General features: G+C 48.4%; 1 protein-coding gene across 5 annotated transcripts in view; it reads left to right on the plus strand.

Moving 5' to 3' along the window:
* The window catches only part of NF2 (NF2, moesin-ezrin-radixin like (MERLIN) tumor suppressor), a 98,705-nt gene extending 81,183 nt beyond the window's left edge, over positions 1-17,522 (plus strand). For 3 of the 5 annotated variants that reach the window (XM_044989755.1, XM_044989752.1, XM_044989751.1), the window contains exons 16-17: positions 107-266; positions 15,788-17,522. In XM_044989755.1, coding sequence (XP_044845690.1) covers positions 107-266; positions 15,788-15,838 — 211 coding nt within the window. In that variant the 3' untranslated portion in view covers positions 15,839-17,522. Of the gene's footprint in view, positions 1-106; positions 267-2,818; positions 2,864-15,787 lie in introns of all 5 variants that reach the window. The other 2 variants (XM_044989754.1, XM_044989753.1) reach the window with 1 other exon arrangement.
* Positions 17,523-18,752: the final 1,230 nt, after the last annotated feature.

Below are 18,752 nucleotides of genomic sequence, written 5' to 3' on the forward strand. Positions count from 1 at the left end.
TTTGCTCTTGAATTGGCTATCTGGCATCTGTTTTTAATAATGAACAAACTGCTCAGTGTAGTTCACTGTACAGCATAACCACAAGGCTGTGTACTGTGTGTGCCAGAGTGGAGTACATGGAGAAGAGCAAGCACCTGCAAGAGCAACTGAATGAGTTGAAGACTGAGATTGAGGCGCTGAAACTGAAGGAGAGGGAGACAGCGCTGGATATACTGCACAACGAGAATGCCGACCGAGGCAACAGCAAGCACAACACCATTAAAAAGGTACTCGGGTTCCTACCTTGCTCCTGATGAAAAACAGGGCTTAGACTCTGCTCAAGGAGTCATAATAATAATTTGATTTAGGTGTTTGTCCATGAATGCTTAATCCAGAACAAGATTTACAGAGACTCTGTGCAATAACTCTAGGTAGCTCAGACTGGTGTGTGGGTGTGTGTTGGTTGACTTACCCTTGTAGTGAAGACAAGCCCTAAGTTACGCTACTCCAGTTACGTGAATAACATAGCTCAGGGGTAGGCAACCTATGGCACGGGTGCCGAAGGTGGCACGTGAGCTGATTTTCAGTGGGGCACTCACACTGCCCAGGTCCTGGCCACCGGTCCGGGGGGCTCTGCATTTTAATTTAATTTTAAATGAAGCTTCTTAAACATTTTAAAAACCTTATTTACTTTCCATACAACAATAGTTTAGTTATAGACTTATAGAAAGAGACCTTCTAAAAACGTTAAAATGTATTACTGGCACGCAAAACCTTAAATTAGAGTGAATAAATGAAGACTCGGCACACCACTTCAGAAAGGTTGCCGACCCCTGATCGTAGCTGGAGTCGGCATAGCTTAGGTCGACTTACTCCAATGTCTTCACTGCGCTGCATTGATGGGAGATGCTCTCCAGTCGCCTTACCTTACACTTCACAGAGAGTAGTAGTACTGAGGTCAACTGGAGAGTGCTCTGCTGTTGATTTAGCAGGTCTTCACTAGATCCGCTAAATCGATCCCAGTGTGGATCTTCCCTTAGTGAAGTCCAGCCCTTAATTTGGGAACTAGAGAGTCAGGAAAAATCATAAGGGTCTCTCTTTGGCCATCACAGCTGACACTTGTCTATTCCATAATGTGAGAGACATTACACTATGCGTTCCTGAGTTATGGGTCCTAGGTGGAGAAGGCCCCTTCTAGCCTGGATCTAGGCAGCCAGCAGTCTCAGCCCCTCCCATCTCACTTACCATAGAAAGACAAAAGGGGACAGGTGGGTGCATCAGGTTGACTGGTCCTAAACCTTGTAAAGCTTTAAATACTGATAGTAAGATTCTTGAATTGCACCTATTGCATGAGGTTCATTACCCCTTGTTTCAAGTCACTGTCTGGATCCAGGAGCTACCTGTACTTGGCCAAAGGATTTAAAATGACTGTACATTACTGGCATCAGCATTAAGCAAACGAAAAGGTCCTAACAAAACTTATCCTTTTTAAAAAACTGATCCAGTTTCTTCTGTTGCTGAGAAACTCTGCTACTTAATCAATCCCCCTCAACTGGGGAAATTTTAACAAGGGTCTGATTTGGAAATCCAAGCATAAGGAGTGTTTTTTAGCCAGGCGTTCTTACAGTTTCCTTCCTTTTGAAAGGTCTAGAACTCCTAAGATATGTGCCGGGGCTACAGTTTAAAGGGGACAATGCCAGTGGTAAAAGTCACACTTTAAAAATTAGATCTTCCCTGTGTTACTAATCCCATCAGAGTATTAAAACAAAACATTTCAAAGTTCTGATTTGCTCTGCTTTCACCATGGAGAGTTTGGTTTTACTGTCCCAACTGAACTTGGAACAAAGAGTAAAATAATCTAGTCAGTTTCACTTCCTAGTTCTCCTGTTCTAGCCCTATGCTGCCTGGGTTCTTAGTTGAGAGAGCGAGAGAGATACTAATACTTAAATGCTCACAGAGCTTGTGTTTTTAGAGTCTGGAAGCCTCTTTGTTCATATTAGGCTTTGATAAAGCTCTCCGTTTACATGCTGGAGAATCCCCTTTGTAGCTGAAAATGCTACATTTGACCTCTCTACAAATCTCAAAAGCTGTTGGCAGAGAGGAGAGTGAGTCCCATTTGTCTCATTGAGGAAGGTGGTTAGGCATTCGTGAATCGTGGGTGAATCGTCATTGCAATCAGGACTGTCTACTCAGTCTTTGTTCACTAGCTGAAGCTTGAATCTTGTCCTCTCCGCTTACCTTCTGAAGTATTTTCCAAGGGGGGAAGCAACAGAGAAGCTCTGGCACCACTAGGCCATGTTGCCTAGTGAATAGAACACTGGACTAGGCCTCAGAAAACTGGGGTTCTGTTCCCAGGGCAGCTGCTGCCCTTGGGCAAGTCACTTCACCTGTGCTCAGTTTCCCCATCTGTAAAATGGGGCTAATGCTACTGACCCGCTTTATAAAGAGCTTTTGAGATCTACCAACGAACAGCACTATCTAAGAGCTAGGGATTGTTGTTGTTTATTATCTCAGGCAGTGGAGCAAAGATTTTTTAAAACTGAGTCTGTTAGAAGGAGGAGTTAAAGTAAAAACTCAGACAACTTGTTTCGTGCCATCTGGGTATGAGGAGGGCTTTAATCTTTACCACTATGACAGAAGGGGAGATTTGAGACACCTGAAAGAGAAAAGTATATCAATAGTTTTTCCCTACTTAACTAATAACCCCCTCACCTCTCCTGGACACTGCTAAACACTCCAGCCTGACGGGCAAACTGTACAGATTGCACAAATGACTTGGCACTGCTCAAATCACAGAGGAATTTGTTTTGTTTTTGTTCATTTTACTTTGCTGGTTTAGCCTCAAGCCCAGGGCAGAAGACCTATCTGCATTTGAGACTTCAAAGTAGGTTATTCCAAGGTACTCTGTGTGTGGTGATGGGATCGCCATCTGTAATACTAACCTGTGCATGAGCTTGCCTGTGAAACATGCTGCTATAGCCAACTGTCAGTGCTGCAGCCCCCAAAGTGCACCATGAGCCTGAGCCACCCCAGCAGTATGCTTTGCAAGTGTGAGATCCAGTGCCATGTCCCACCCCACCCTTACATGACAGCAGGATTGTTCTGTCTCATCTTGTCTGTGGGGTTCACAGCTTTTGTCTATTCACTTCTGTCCAAAGTCCTCTGTCTCGGTGGTGTCCTCCTTGATGAAAGCTGAACTGGGACAGTAAGTAGGGAGCGGTACCCACCTCCCCCCCCCCCCTTTTTTTTTTCTCCACCGGCAGCACTCAGCGCTTTTTTTTTTTCACTCTGCTGGCAACGACCACCCCCATCCCCCCCCAGTGTCCCGATATTTTCTTCCTCTCATCTGGTCACTCTAGGAGTGGACTAAATGTGGAATGCCTCACTTGCCTGATCCCACTTCACTGCGTGTGGGTGGAAATGTACCAGAGAAATGGATGCCCTTTGCAGACTCTGCAGGGTGTTGCAAAGTAAAGTGGAAGTTGCTTCCTCCTCTATTTGCTGCAGATGAAAATTCATGAGTTTAAAAAAAAAACAAAAAACAAACAAAAAAAACCCTTCAACTTAAATTCACTCTTGATGCTGCCGCTTTTGCTTCAAAACTGCCTTACGGAAGCCATGGCTCTGTCTTAGAGCAGAGCAGCCGATGAATGTAGAGTCCGCATCTCTCGGCTGAGAGCTGCTTATTCAAGAGAAATGTCAAGGGAAACAACTGAAGCCAGCCGGTATCTGGAAGCATCAACCAGGCAGGCGTGCAGCTAAAGCTAGTCCTATGAGACTAACACAGTTAGAATTGTTCACCACAATTGATACCCAGAGACTGGTATTCTCAGTTTTAAGGGCCACGTTCTCGCTCGTTGTCTGCAGTCCTGTAGAATCCTGGAAATGGAAAAGACCTTTTAAGTCCCATCTTGCCCAGCCCCTTGGGAGCACAGTTGTTCCCTTTAATCCGTTCTCCAGGGAACTATCCAGTCCATTTTTAAATGACTCTGGTAATGGTGCTTCCACCACTTCCTCTGGGAAGCTGTTTTATTGATGGAATGTTAGCTGAGCAGCAAGACTTCCTCAATCTCTTTCATAGCGATGCCTACATTTCACAGTGTTAGTACCATGGGGGGTAGCATGGCCAGACTAGGACTCTGGACAAGGAACCAATTAATCTTTCTTTATTGCCCTAATATCTAGGGGCCAAATTCTGCTCTGTAACAGGTGCACAACTCCACTGAAGTCAACGGGAGCAGAATGTGACCATTGCAGCTTAAACTAATGCTACCATCTCTCAAATTTTGTCTTTCTCATCTTTCATCCCTCTGCTGCAATGCTGTTGCCCGACTCCCTGTCCCCAAGTGTACTAATGCCTCCTGCTCAGTTAACACCATGTCTGTTGTCTACGATATGTGCTTTTCTCTAAAGACTTAGCCTCTTGGATAAGCCTTGGTCTGTGGTGGCATGTGTGCAGTTTACTGACTTGTGTGCCTTTGTGAAGACCTTTTTAATACCTCAGACAGCTTCAAAGCTTTACCATCGCCAAAGAGAAAGCAGGTGTGTCCTGATCTTCAGACACCGGAGAGCTACAGTAGGCCCTGATTGTAGCATTGAAAGAAGAAACTCTGAGGCTGCCTGCCAGACTAGCAGCCCCTCTCAAATGCAAGCAGAAAGCTTCTTGGCAAACTCATTTTGAAATGCACTGTTCTGTAGTGGGCATCAGGTTGGCCTAACACATGAAAGGCCCCTGATTCAAAACCAGGAAGAGAAGCTTCAGTCTTGGGAGGCAGTGCTGCTGTGGATAGAGCACTGGGCTTGGAATCAGGAGTCCTGGCTTTTTTTGGCTTAGGCAAGTGACTCCACTGCTCTCTGCCTTAGTTTCCCCATCTGTAAAATGGGGATAATGGCTCTTTTCAGAGTGCTTAGGGTTGTGTGGATGTGTAGGAGCTAAGTATTTGAAATTTGATTTTAGCATTGTATTTTAGTTCATTTCCTATTTAATGATACACTATTACTAAAACTGGGGGAAAAGAAAGATGCCCAGAATTTCACCTTTTTGGATGTTCAGTTTGCCGTATTTTATTTTTCAAATTGATCAGTGTTGTTTCAGGATCTATTTCTGAATCAAAGATGTTTGTTCTGTTCGAAAAGTAGCAGGAGTCAGTGTAGACAAAAATATTAGTGCTTTTTTTATTAAATCTGCAACTCCAGTCTTAGGTGTGTGAGTGGCATCTGTAGGCTGACTGTGTGGAGAGCATTCTGTTCAGTTAGAGCTCACCATAGGGATGACGTGATGCAGGTTAAAGTGTTAACCATAGACTCTTCACTCCTAGATCCTGGATCTGCATTGTTAATGGAGTGGTCTGGATGCTTATTTGAGCTGTCCAGACCTCTTGCATCTGTGAATCGTTCAGTCAAGATTTTGTGTAATCAATCCGCTCCTTGCTGCTCCTGGCTGAACTGCAGGTGCTCCAAGAAAAGCCATTCTCATTGTATTTTGGCATTTCCTGCCCTCAGGACCAAAGACGCCAAAAAAATTAAATGAAAGTGTGTAGAGTGGCATTGAATGACTTCATTCAGCTTTTGTCACCCCTCCGACAGGTTTGGGTTAAGTGTTCAGGTGGGGCTGGATGAACATTTATGTTGGAGCCTGCTGTCCCATCTCTTAATCTGCAGTTATTTTTAAGAAACCTAGTGTCATCTTTTAATCCAGTTGTGGGCACAACACTGGGATAAAATGAAGCACTGATAGCTCTTGAAAGAAATAATCCATCAACTGTAAGAAATTCTGGGTCTGGAAGGAGCCCTTCCTGTAATTAAACCTGATTCACAGCAAATGTTGTTTTTGTGACCTCTGGGTTTTCACTGCCTGCCTTTGAAGATGCCTGCTAAATTTTTCATGTTTAATTATGTGGTTAACATGCTAATCCCTTTTTATGAGCTCTGTGGGCACAGCACAAGCACCTCATCTGGAAACTGATTTCCTTCCCATGTATCTTGTTCTCTCTGATGCCGATTGGCTCTACTAACTCCAGCTGGCTCAGCTTCAGGAGGGTTTGCTTCTTAGACTGCTGTGGAATAAAAACTTCAAGGCATTTTCTCTTCTCCACACTCTTTGACTTCAGGGGCCCCTCTCAGGACAGGTAACAAAGCTCTGCTTAATGTCAACAGGATTGAACAGAATTTGTTGAGGTGTCAGTTTTTTCCCCACTTGATTTTCTCTTGCCTGGATTTCTCCACCTATCACAATGACCTCCTGGGAGGTACCCAGTCTGGGAGCTAGGCGTTGTCTGTTCCTAGAGCAGCAGTCTTGTTGTTAGTCAGTGATTTGGTAGTTCTGCAAATGGGATTAGTCTCTTAGTGTCAGAATCTCTTTTCATGCAGCTGCCATGTCTTCCAGTGCCCAGGGTTTCCATTCAGTGATTGCACTTTGACTTATACCTTGCTTCATTTTCCGATGGGCTCCTCAGGTGGAACTTGGAGATCCCATGGCACTCTGAGGAAAGGAGAAGGGATGTAATTTCTTTCGGCCAGGTTGACATTCTTTTGCTCAATAAAAGCTGATCCTGATGTCCATGGCTGTGTGTAAGCTATTGCTGGCAAGTCAGGTTCAGAGTCAGGAGTCAAACTTATAGATTCAACTTACTTTTGTGTATTCCTCTTGACATTCTCCTGCCAGAGCCCTCACGTTGACACTGGTAATGTGCACGTTAACAATGGAGTCTTATGGGGCAGTGCACCCTGGCACCTACAAACACACCTTCTGGCAGCAAAAAGAGGAGTGTGTGACTGCAGGGTAACGTCCCTGTAAGAGCAATCCCTACTTCACACTACCATCTCCCTGAGGACTAAAACGGCAGGTAAGGTGCAAGCTGAGCAAGTCAAAGGAGTACAGCTGAAAATCAGGCGTGTGGAGCATATCTAGGGGTCCCATAAACCCATATCCACAATAACTTTTTTATTTCCCATCCTGGCTACCTGATGGTGTGAGTATTTGTGTAGACAAGGCACCAGCTTTAACAGCCATGTGCTCTAGACCTCCTCTGAGCCAGAGAGTGAAACTGACTAGAACAGAGGTGGGCAAATGGCCCGTGGGACCATCCTGCCCGGCCCCTGAGCTCCTGGCCCGGGATGCTCGCCCCTGGCCCTTTCCTGCTGTCCCTCCTCCCCCACAGCTCGCTTGCTCCGCCACCGGCGCAATGCTCTGGGCAGTGGGGCTGTAAGCTCCTGGGGCAGCCTGACCCAGTGCTCTGTGCTGCGTGGTGGCGGCGTGGCCTGGCTGCAGCCAGGCGGCGTGGGCACTCTAGGCAGTGAGCACAGAGGCATAGAGCAGGGGGTGTTGGATAGAGGGCAGGGGAGTTCAGGGTGGTGGTCAGGGGGCGGGGGTGTAGATAGGAGTCGAGGGAAAATAGGGGGTTGAATGGGGGCAGGGGTCCTGGGGAGCAGTCAGGAAGGAGGTGGGGTTGGATGGGGTGGCAGGGGGCAATCAGTGCAGGGGTTCTGGGGTCAGTCGGGACAGGGATAAGGGGGGGCCATCAGGAATGAGAGGAGGGGTTGGATGGGACGGCGGGGATCCGGGGGTGATCAGGGGACAGGTAGTGGGGTGTGTGGATGGGGCAGGGATCCCGGGGGGGGTGTCAGGGAACGGGGGGGGTTGGATGGGGCAGGGGTCCTGGGTGGACAGATAGGAGGTGGGGGCCGGACCACGACCCCCTCCACTAACTGGCCCTCCATACAATTTCTGAAACTCGATGTGGCCCTTGGGCCAAAAAATTTGCCCACCCCTGGACTAGAAACATAAAGGAAAATGACCAGCTTTTTTTTTTTCTTGTTCATACTGAAATGCAACAAGTAAAAATCAGGGCTGTCATCTTGCCAGTGTTTGGAAGGTATCACCTGCAAATTGACTTTCATCTGCTCCCATTCAACACATTCCTCACCCACGTTGGGAGGACAAGGAGGACCTGTGCTCTGGCCCCCGTCCTGAGAAGAGTAAAGATGGCATGGGAGTAATAGAGATAGAGAGATCGGCAAGGGGAGTAGAGAATTGGGGGTGGGGGAGAGGAAAAATGGTGGGAGTCTTTAAAATAGAGAAGGAAAGTTAAAGCATCCAGCTAGAAGTGGCGCCTGAGAAGGGCAGATGTGGGAATGGAATGGGAAGCAAGGGGGGGAGGGTGCTAGCTGTGTGCAGTGCTTTGAATGTACGATTAATAGAGAATGTAGCTCTACCAACAATCTGAAGATGTGCCATGCCACGCTTCGACTGGGGTGCTGGGGGTAAGACCTGCCTCTCTTGGGGGGTATAGGTCACTCACCCCTTGAGGCTGGCAGGGATGCAGCATAAACCATGAAATGAGAATTCTCGGTTGCAGTCATTGAGGTGGTGCTTGTAGCACAGGTAAGGAAATTACTATTTAAAACTGGGCTGTTAATATGAGCATCCCATAAAGCAGAAGTCTCCTCTGTCCCCTCTTTCGTGCCCCTGAGCGAAAAGGGAATGTTTATCACACGTGTCCAGGCTTTTATTCCCCCCCGAGCTTCTTGGTGGGTTTGCGGCATCCCTGTGCTGTAAACAGACTCCATGCCTGGAGGCTCGAGCTCCTGCCCTAAAAGATTAGCATTTTATTCCCAGTACCTCCTCCCCTCCTCCTTCCAACCCTTAATCTCCAGTGCATTGGGGAGGGTGTGTAAATGGATTTGGTGGTCGCATTTCAATGCCACATGATTTTGCTATGCCAGCAGAAGTTCTGCGCATGGAGTTATTGGGTTAGCTGCTGTAAAACGGGTTTGGATGTGAGGGACTTATTGTTTGCTTTAAAATCAAATAAAAAATCTGGAACCCCTGGATTAAGGGCAGATGGTCTGCAAAGCCCCAGCAAAGAGAGACAGGGAATGAATCTCCATGTTCTCTTTTCCTTCTCTTGATGCATTTTAGCTCTAGCTGCCTAATTGCCCTTCCTCTCTCCCTCTACATTTTCTTTGATGGCTCTAGTAGTACGTTGTGGAGTCCATCCCCCCCCCCCCTTCCTGCAAGAAGGAGATTATCATAATACTGCCTTGTAAATCAATTTTCTCTCTGCACTGACGAAAATGTAATTTGCTCTTAATCACTCGGCTTTGGCTGCACAATCTTATGTTACACATAGATATTTATTTATTCTTGCTTCACTGTGGGGAAATGGAATCGGTGTATGGAATGCTTTAGGAGGGCAGCTGATCCAGGGCCAGGCTTTCCAGACAGGAGGTGCTGGAGTTGTTGCTAACAGCTAAACTAGTACCAGCCAGGAGGCACTGGGGGGAAGTGATGAGGCGCCTCTCAGTTTTAGTTGCCGGTCTTAGGGGTGCTATAGGGAATGGTGTAAAAACAGCGGCAGCTGTCAGCTGTTCCCGTCCCAGCCTCTGGCTATGGGCAGCAGTGTAGGAATACTGGCCATAGGGAGTACTGCAGTCTCCTACTTTTATAGAACCATGGTGCAGGGCAGGTAGGAGTGAAACTAGTGGTTCCCAGAATAGGGAGTGGGATTTCCCAGATATCTGGTGCCTGTCTCTTTTGCAGCAGAAATAAAATGAAAACAAGCTTGATTCAAGGAATCCCACTGCACCTCCCACTTACATAAGTCCTCTGGCCACCCAGCAGTGCTCAGTATGATGAGTCAGGCTTGTTTCCTCTCTGCAGAAGCTGGGGACAGAGCCTTCATTGGCTCTGACCTTCTTTTTACTTGAGTGGGTGTGTCAGGCTTTGTCATGCCACTTGCAGTGTGGATGCAGTTGCTACGTGCGACTCCAGAGTGAGTGTGCAGCTCTCTGGGCAGCGTGCAGCACAGTGGCTGTCAAAAGCAGTAGGCAGGCTGATTGGCGAAACACTTCCTGGGATCAGAGCTTCCCTGAGCTTATTCACCTGAGCTTTTCTTGTTGATGCCAGAGGTGGGGGAGGGGAGCCAACCAAACACAGCCCTTCTGGAATTTTTCCACAGCGGAAGAACAGTAATAAATATATTTACAAGCTCTTTAAAAAGTTTTCTGTCCAGGAGCAGGATGTCATCACTGCTGGAAAGTAACAGTCTGCTCAGTCAAGAGCAAACTTAAATTCCTTCTGTGTTATTCACACGACAGATTTTAATCAGATGTGAGAGGGCAGCTGGATGAGAGATGTGGGTCTGGTGGAAGCTACTCCCGATTTGTGACAGCCTGCTGATGGCTGTCAAGAGTTGTCCCCACACCTAGAGTAATAGGGGTGGAGCAACCTTGCGCTGCTGTCTGGATTCCTGGAGTGGAATTGCAGCCGGGGCCTTTAGCCGGCTAACAGGATGGTGAGCCCTCACTGCCTGGAATAACCCACCTCCTATTAGTATGGGGCCCTCTAGGTTACACCAGCTAGGAGGATAAGGGTGAAACTTCCCAACTCCTGCATGTGGGCATAAGATAGGGTCAGGAAAGAATTTTTCTCTGTGGAATTATGAGGAGGTTTATGGCTTTCTCAGAACACCCAGCGTTAACCATTGACCCAAACAGTGCCCCAATTGGTCTGTTCTAGTACAGCCAATTCAATGTATATATGGGATCTCTGGCCAAATTCGACTGTTATACTGGTGCAAGTTCCACAGAAATCAGCTGGGCCACTCGAATGTAACCAGGCAAAACTTGGCTCTCATTGCTCAGTGCTGTACTTGGATGTATGGCCTGTATCTCCTGGCCATTGTGGCCATTATGCTAGAACCTGCAATAGCTGACCCAACCCAGGAGGTTACAGGACACCTGCATTCTGTTTCCAGGTCTCCCATTGGCTCACTTTGTGACCTTGAGCAAGTCACCTCATCACTCTGTGCCTCAGTTTCCTTATATATTAAATGCAGAGAGCAATGCAGGTCTGCTCAGGAGAAGGGATGTGAGATCTACAGATCAAAAGTATTAATCAAGCACTGAATGGTGTTAATGCCTAGAAGGATAGAACAGAGCTAGATTTTTTTTTCTCCTTGCATCTATGTAGGATCCGCTCATTGCTGTGCTTTCCTATGCCCTGTCCAGATTTGCAGCAGCATTTACCCAGACTTGTGCAGCCTTCAGCTCTGAGGCTGCTGCAAAAAGAGTGATTGTATTGGTTTAAGGTGTTACTAGAAACACCGAGGGGGATGGGAATTGATGGAAAAGCCCACGTACATCAGAAGGTATCAACAAGAGTGGAGTGTTGAATCAAAATAGGTCAGAATCTCCCTCTTAAACCTGAGGGAAACATTCTATATTTCCCTTCACCTTAGATCAGTGTTCTTAACTGGCTCTTTTCACTGAAGTGTCTGAGCACTAAGTTCATGGTGGTCTCTCTGAGTAGCACTTTTCAGTCACAATCCTCTTCCTATAGGCCAGGGTTTCTTTGTGTGTCTCGATCCAATTAAGGGCTTCCAATATTTCCTCTTTAATTGAGCAGGTACCTTGATGGCCGCACCAAGCAAAGGATTTGCAAGTGACTATGGGATTGGAAGCTCATGGGAACTTTTACCCCCAGGCCATTCCTGTTCTCCCAGCCATGAGCCTAATGGTAAGGGATGATGAATTGCTTCAAGCTGAGTTAACCCTTTGCTAGACCAAGATGCTCAGAGGCAGTGGCATGTCTTCTCTTGCTCATGCTCAGCTGAGGGGGAAAACCAGCAAACCATAGTGAATGATTGTCTGATCAGGGCATGGTAGGAGGAGAGAGAGGCTCCTCTCTTTGGAGTGGGGAGCTACTTCTGCAAAAACAAATACATCAAATGGACTCTGCAGATACACAAGGCATCTAGTTTTGACTAACCCTTCTGCAACTCCCCAGTGGAGAGTGTTTTCCTTAAATAATTTCCCTGCTTTTTCTTACTGCTCAACTGACCCCTCTCTTCTTCACCCCTGCTCACTGCCAGTAGAATTTGGACTAGAATGATTCAGAGGGAGTATTATGGCAGCAGAGGCTTTGCTTCAAGGGAAGGAAGAACCCAGTGAACTAAACTGGCATTAGGGGGGTTATATTTGCTTTTGCAAGCTGATCCCTCTTGTTGGCATATTGCAGTGAGTAGCCATAACCGAGCATCCATCCACTGCTGTAAACAACATTTCTTCATGAAATTGGCCTAGAGCAGGTATTCTGCTGCCCTCCTGCTTCTCCCAATGCCCAGCATTACCCTTAACCCTCTCTTATTGTAATGATTGGCTAACGGCGCTACGCGATCGCAAGAGACCAGGTTTAGTTCTTGCTGGATCTCAGTGAGAATGTTTCTCTTGTAGAGCTGCGTGCCTTTTCCTCTTCCTGCCTCATGCAAATTAATTACAACATTGGATCCTGCAAGTGTCTTGAGGAGGGCCAGGGCTTTGCAAGGGAAGTGGCTTGCCAGTAGAATGAGTCTTTCTTCTCCCTAGTGCATGGATGGGACATCAGTAAATCCATCTGAGTCTAAACCACCTCCACTGAGCACTGGATTCTGTAGACGCCCTGCGTCAGCTGCTTTGGTCCCTCCTCAACTCATTTACTGATTCAGTTGCTGTTTAGAAGTTGTCCTAGGGCACTTGTTTCTGTAACTGGATTTAAGGGCAGGTCTACACTAAGGGCGGGGGTCGAACTAGGGTACGCAAGTTCAGCTACGTGAATAGCGTAGCTGAATTCGAAGTACCCTAGTTCGAACTACTCACCCGTCCAGACGCCGCGGAATCGAAGTCCGCGGCTCCAAAGTCGACTCCGCCACCGCCTTTTGCAGTGGTGGAGTACCGGAGTCGACCGCGGCGCTTCCGGAGTTCGAACTATCGCGTCCAGATTAGACGCGATAGTTCAGACTCCGAGAAGTCGAACTCACCGCGTCGACCCGGCTGGTAAGTGTAGACTAGCCCTAAGTGACTTCCTTGTGGGGCCCTGGTGTTTCCTTTATCTTCCTGCTCAGGGTCTTGTTTCCAAAGAAGACTGAGTGGTGGTTCTTGCCGGGGTATTATTTTATAAATACCCTCTATGGCAGCATAAATAATCTGCTGCTGCTTCCCAGACAGAGATGAGACACATTCCCTGCCCTGCAATGGAGAAAGTGCTCTCAGGGGTGCTGCATGTCCTCCGCTGCTCCTGCCTTCAGTGGGAGTCAAAGATGCTCAGCGCTTTGCAGGATCTGGCCCTAAATAAGAGCAGGCAGCTCTCAGGTGAGGGATTTGTTGAGGAGGAAGGTGAGCATGGGTTTGAAGAAGGGGCCTGCCACCTGAAGCAGATGTGGCTCGCAGCTATAGTAAGCAGTTACAAGTGGGCTGACTTTCAGAGGGGCTTGAGACTTGAAGCTTCACTAGGAGATAGAGCTCTGTCCCTCTTCAAATCAGGCCGTGGATCTGTGCATTGCAGAGGTGGTGAAGAGGGAGTACTTGACAGTCTCCACCTGAACACACATTCCCCTAGTTTTGGGGTAGCAGGACTGAACTGCACTAAACTTCTTGCTTGGGATCAGCAAATAATACCTTGTAGTGGACTCTTCTCAGCATAGCTAGTTGGACCCTGGCTTTGGGAGCACCGTTATCAAGAGGAGAATGCACTGGCTTAAACCATCCCCAAACAACACAAAGAACCCAGCAAGGGCGGCAGCAGGATCAAACACTGGCACCATGAGTCAGTTTGTCTGGCCTGCCGCCTTCTGAACTCAACCGGTCACTCATTCAGCTGACTGCCTGCTGTTCCTGCCTCTCATGTTTTAGTGAATGTGGAGTGATCCCACCAGACTTTCAGCAGAGAGCCTCCAAGTTCCCCTGTAAACAGGAGGGGGAGGAAAGTGGTTCAAACTGTGGTGAATTTTAATTGTTCATCCCCACCTTAACGTGCCATGGCTTGCAGCGAGGCAGCTCCTTGGACAGGGCTTTCAGCACTCGGTGATCCAGGTTTGTAAAGCCGATCCTGCTCCTGTTCACTCAATGCAAAACTCCTAGTGACTTCATTAGAAGCAGGATCTGACCCATCGCAGGGCCCCATTTTCTCCATGAGATAACAAACCTAAATGCTGCAGCAATGTTAATTACATTAATTTATTCTGTTGCCATGCAGCACCCTTCTCTTCAGATGAGAGTTGTCAAAAAACACAGAGTGCAACTATCAGTATCTACTAGGTCTGCTAAAGCCTGCTGCTCGTCCTAGCCTGCTGCTCCCCTCCTGTATCCACTGCCCAGGTATCGCTGCTGGAGACCCCCTGCCACATTACCCCTGGGAAAGGATGGGGGCTGAGTCAGGCTGGGATGGCAGTGGACACTTAAGGAATTGGAGAGAGGAGCCAATGAGGCTGGCTTCCCTTTTACACCACAGTGGGAGGGTGTCTCTAACTGGGGCCTCAGTAGTATCAGGCAGGGTAGGCCAAGGGAGCGGGTCTAAAATCCATGCAGCTCTTCTGAAAGGCTGTTTGTAAATAGCAGCTTGGCACCACCCCGTTCCCAGCAACGCTGGCCACTCCTCACCTGACTCCAGCTCTGGCTCCTACTGCTCCCTGACTGCAAGACCTGAGCAGGCATCTTTACTGGCTCCTCCCCCTGAGCCCCAGCCATTTCCACTGCCAGGCTCCCAGGAACAGTGCAGGGACATGTCCCCCACCCCCCACACACCTCTTGCAGGGATGTCTAGCAATGGCTGGGGTGGGCTGCAGTTCCCCAGCTAGCAGGCCAGTGGCCGAAGAAATGGGGACAAAAAAAATCTTTCCTCTTTCTGTGCAGCACAATGGAAACAGAGGCTGATCATGCAGCTAATATCCCCAGCCAGAGAGGTGCTGCAAGGCATAGACCATGGTGGGCTCCCATGGTTCCAGCACAATGGAGAAGTCTGCTGAATATTTAAGAACTTGCTTAAAATACCAAAGTCCACAGCCAGCCTGCCTGGGATTGCATAGCAGTGCATGGGGTAGATCATGTGCTGATGTGGGAGAGGGAAGGGCTATGCAGACTCATGGTCTCAACGTGGTAGCTTAGAATCCCTCAGACCATTCTCTGCCGCTCACAAAGTGGGGTGGCCTGGAGAGATCTTGGGCCCTTGTCGTTGGTGAGGTGAAGAAGGCCCAAGCCGGGAGCTTTCATCAGTTGTCTAGGTGGGAGAGAGTAAGTCTCATTGATGGACTCATCTTCTGAGATGTTCCTCCAATGGCACTTCATTTAAATGCTCTTCCTGTACCTCCTCCTTCCTGCTATCTTGGCTAGATGGAATCTTGGCTCCAGGATACTCTGGGCTGAGTGATGGGGAATTCCTGCCCCTCTCCTTCCCCTGGCTGCTACAGCAGGTGTCTCATTGTAGCTCCACAACTGATAGTGGCCAAGTGAGTCTAGACCCTACCCAAGTCTCACCAACCAGCTTCTGGGAGAATCCAGTTCCATCATCCAACTTAGAGGAACAGCTGATCTAAGTAATTCTGAACTACAGTGCTTACTGAAAACATCCCCCCATCTCAATGAATATGCCTCATACAAAGGTGCATTAGAAAGTGTGTTACTCAGAAGCCTCTTCTGTAGGAGATGCTCATGTATCAACAGCTGGCCAAAATGTTTCAGGACCCTCCAGGTGTTTTTTGTCTGATCAGACTACCAGTGTTCTCATGCTGTAAGACTGTTCTCAGATGCGGAAAAGGGGAAGGCCGTAAATGTTTGATCAGCGTTTGTAATCTGGAACAGCCTTTCTGAACACCAGCAGTACCAACGGACCTCACTGGTAGACGCAGGAGCTCAGCACTTCTGTGTATCAGGCCTGTGAACCTAAACTCCTGTGGTATGTTGCAGTCCCCCAGACTGTGTTGGGATAGCATTATGCAGGGCTGATGGGAAAGCAGGTCAAGCTATTTCTTCAGCCTCTCTCTCAACTCTCTTGCAGCTCACTTTGCAGAGCACCAAGTCCCGTGTGGCCTTCTTCGAGGAGCTCTAGGAGGTGACCCAACCATCCTGCACTGCTGCTTCCAGCGAGCGAGCCAGCCACCTGCCAGCCAGAACCTCCTTCAGCCAGGCCATATAGGCCCATCCCAATGGCTGGGGAGCCAGGAACACAGCCCCTCTACATGCTGGCTGAGTGCATTCTGGGACATGATGCTGCTCCTGTGCAGTGGACTCGGTCCGTCAGCTGTCTGTGGATTTCAGCGTGATGATCTCAAGTTTAGTGTATCCTAATCCCCCTCGTAGGTTTTTAACTAGCTACTCTCTTCTACCGTTTATAATGCAGAGCTGTGTATCCCTTGCAGTCTTTTTAAGCAGTATTTGTATTTGAGTGTGACTGTCATGTGACTTCCTGGGAGCTGGTGAGCAGGCGCGTGTGCCTTGGAAGGGATGCCTTTCCATTCCGCCCCTGCTTTAGGGAATACCACAAATAATGTGCACTTCTGCAGGTGGAGATGTGGCGCTTTCAGCAGTTCAGGAGCCAGGCGGTGAGATGTGTGCCATCCTCTCCATATCCCCAGTACTTCTGCCTGACTCTTGGAGGGGCTGAGTACTGGTAGCCCCCATTGGTGACACACACAGTGGTATAATGGAATGCTTTAATCAGTGGTGCGGCCTCCCCTATGAGAGCATGCTTAGGTCTGGTCTTCCTGCCTGTCAGAGGATCTAACGGACCTAGAAGGGGTTCAGAGATATGCCGTGGGAATAGGTTTGGAACGACTTCTGTATAAGGAGAGATTGAAAAGACTCTGGCTGTTTACCTTAGAGAGCTGCTGCATAGAGGGGACATTACAAAGGTGTGCAAACTAATGAATGGTATGGAGAAGGTAGATCTTCCTTCTCCAGTATGACGCAAGAGCAAGGACACAGTCAAGGAAACTGAAAGGTGGCATATCCAGCACTGATCAAAGGAAATACTTTCCCACACAGTGTGCAATGAGCCTCTGGAACTCCTTGCTACAAGATTCCACTGACACAAAAAATTTTGTAGGATTTGATCTTTGTCTGGATACAAAAATAGCCAGAAATCTAGCAGGGGACATTTAAAAAGTGAAGGGGTTCTGGAAGAGATATGAACCTTCATGCTTGTGCCTAGAAGCTGACCTCTAAATAATGTAGATCAGGAGGGAATTTCCTCTGTGCCCTAGTCATCCCATAGCTACCTACTGCAGCCTTCTTTTCACTTTCCTCTGAAGCATCTGGCACCTGCCACTGCTAGATGGACCATGGGTCTGATCTACTCATGGGAGCTGCATGTGCTCAGCCTCTCTGCACATCACCTCCCTTGCTCCATTTTGATTCCCCTGGTAGAGTGGTAACCAGCACCCCACAAGCTGGGACTCTACTGAGAGCAGTCCCAGCATCTCTTTACTGTTGAGTCCTGTTGAGTGAGAGTGGCAGGAGCTGCCTTGCTCTGGTGGTGGCAGAGCCTATGGTTTCCAGTCCCTGAAGGAGCATGCTGTGAACACTCATGCGAGCTAAGCAACAGGGTTGAGTTACTAAGGGTACGTCCAGACTACCCGCCTTACCGGCGGGTAGCGATCTTTTTCTTGGAGATCGATATATCGCGTCTCATCTAGATGTGATATATCGATCCCTGAACATGCTCCCCGTCGATTCTGGAACTCCACCAGCGCGAACGGCGGTAGCAGAGTCGACGGGGGAGCTGCGGACATCGCTCCCGCGCTGTGAGGACTCGAGGTAGATCGATCTGAGATACTTCGACTTCAGCTACGCTATTCACATAGCTGAAGTTGCGTATCTTAGATCGATTCCCCCACCCCCAGTGTAGACCAGCCCTAAGCAGCCAAGGTGAGGTTGGCTGCTAAAGTCTCTCTCTCCTAGCCAGGGACTCTAGGCAGCTCTGTCAAAGAAGTCAGTGGCATCCTCAGCTCTCGAAAGGACATAGGTCTGCTGCCTTGGGAAGAGAGGAGTAACTCCTGGCACATGGTTTATCATCCTGCCTCCTTTGCCAGTGCTAGCCCCCATCCTGCCCTGCTTTGTATTCTGTGTTTTGAGGGGTGAGGGGGGAGAGGTGCTAGAAATCACTTTCAATTTATCTCCCAGGCGCTGGAAGTAGGGGCGCTGCTGCACCCTCGGGCTTGAAGTGGTTTCCATCATATCCAGGGTTTACCGTTTGGTTCAATGGCTTCCAGCACCCCCACTATACAAATTGTTCCAGCACCACTGTTGGCAGCCCCTCATATAATGCACTTGGGCCCTGCCTTTGTGTAATGGCCTCTGGTCTACTCCCTCTCCCCCCCCCCCCCCGCTTACCCTACCTATAGGCAGCTATTATCCCATAAGCTCACCCCTTTGCTGCTGTTCTGCACCAGCATAAAGCTTTCGTGCCCTGGCGGTTATATTCATTACATATAAAGAAATACACTATTCAACCCTTAAGTGCTGCTGCTTCCCAGACTGCAGCCAGTTTGAACAGTGCAGCTTCTACCGGGTTAATCCAGGTGTTGTCCTGGAATGCACAGTGTCAGGATCTTTCCTGTGACATGGGGACACTTGGAGTATAGGGAAGCATGATTCCTCCCAGTGCAAACAGCATTGACTCCCCATGTCCTCTCGTCGATGCTGCAAGGAGAGCAAGTGCTAAGCATGTCTCCTGCCGGACAAGTGCTTCAATGGCTGAACTCTAGAGTAGGAGCTTCTCACACATATACCACCATAAAGGGTTACGGCCACGATGCGAAATGTTTGTACATCTTTTGTATCAATGTTCTTTGCCACCCTAGGGAGCAGAAAGAACACCCAATGGTCCCAGCAGAAAGCCTTGCAGGTAGCAATGGGGTATCCCAGAGGTTGGAGCAGGCTGCAAAGTTGCAGTAATAGTGGGCTACGGATTAGCTTTTCTCTTGAGCTGTCTCAGTTCAGGTGACTGGGATTAAGTCCCGCTC

The sequence above is a fragment of the Mauremys mutica genome, chromosome 16, assembly GCF_020497125.1.
Source record: "Mauremys mutica isolate MM-2020 ecotype Southern chromosome 16, ASM2049712v1, whole genome shotgun sequence".
Lineage (NCBI taxonomy): Eukaryota > Metazoa > Chordata > Testudines > Geoemydidae > Mauremys > Mauremys mutica.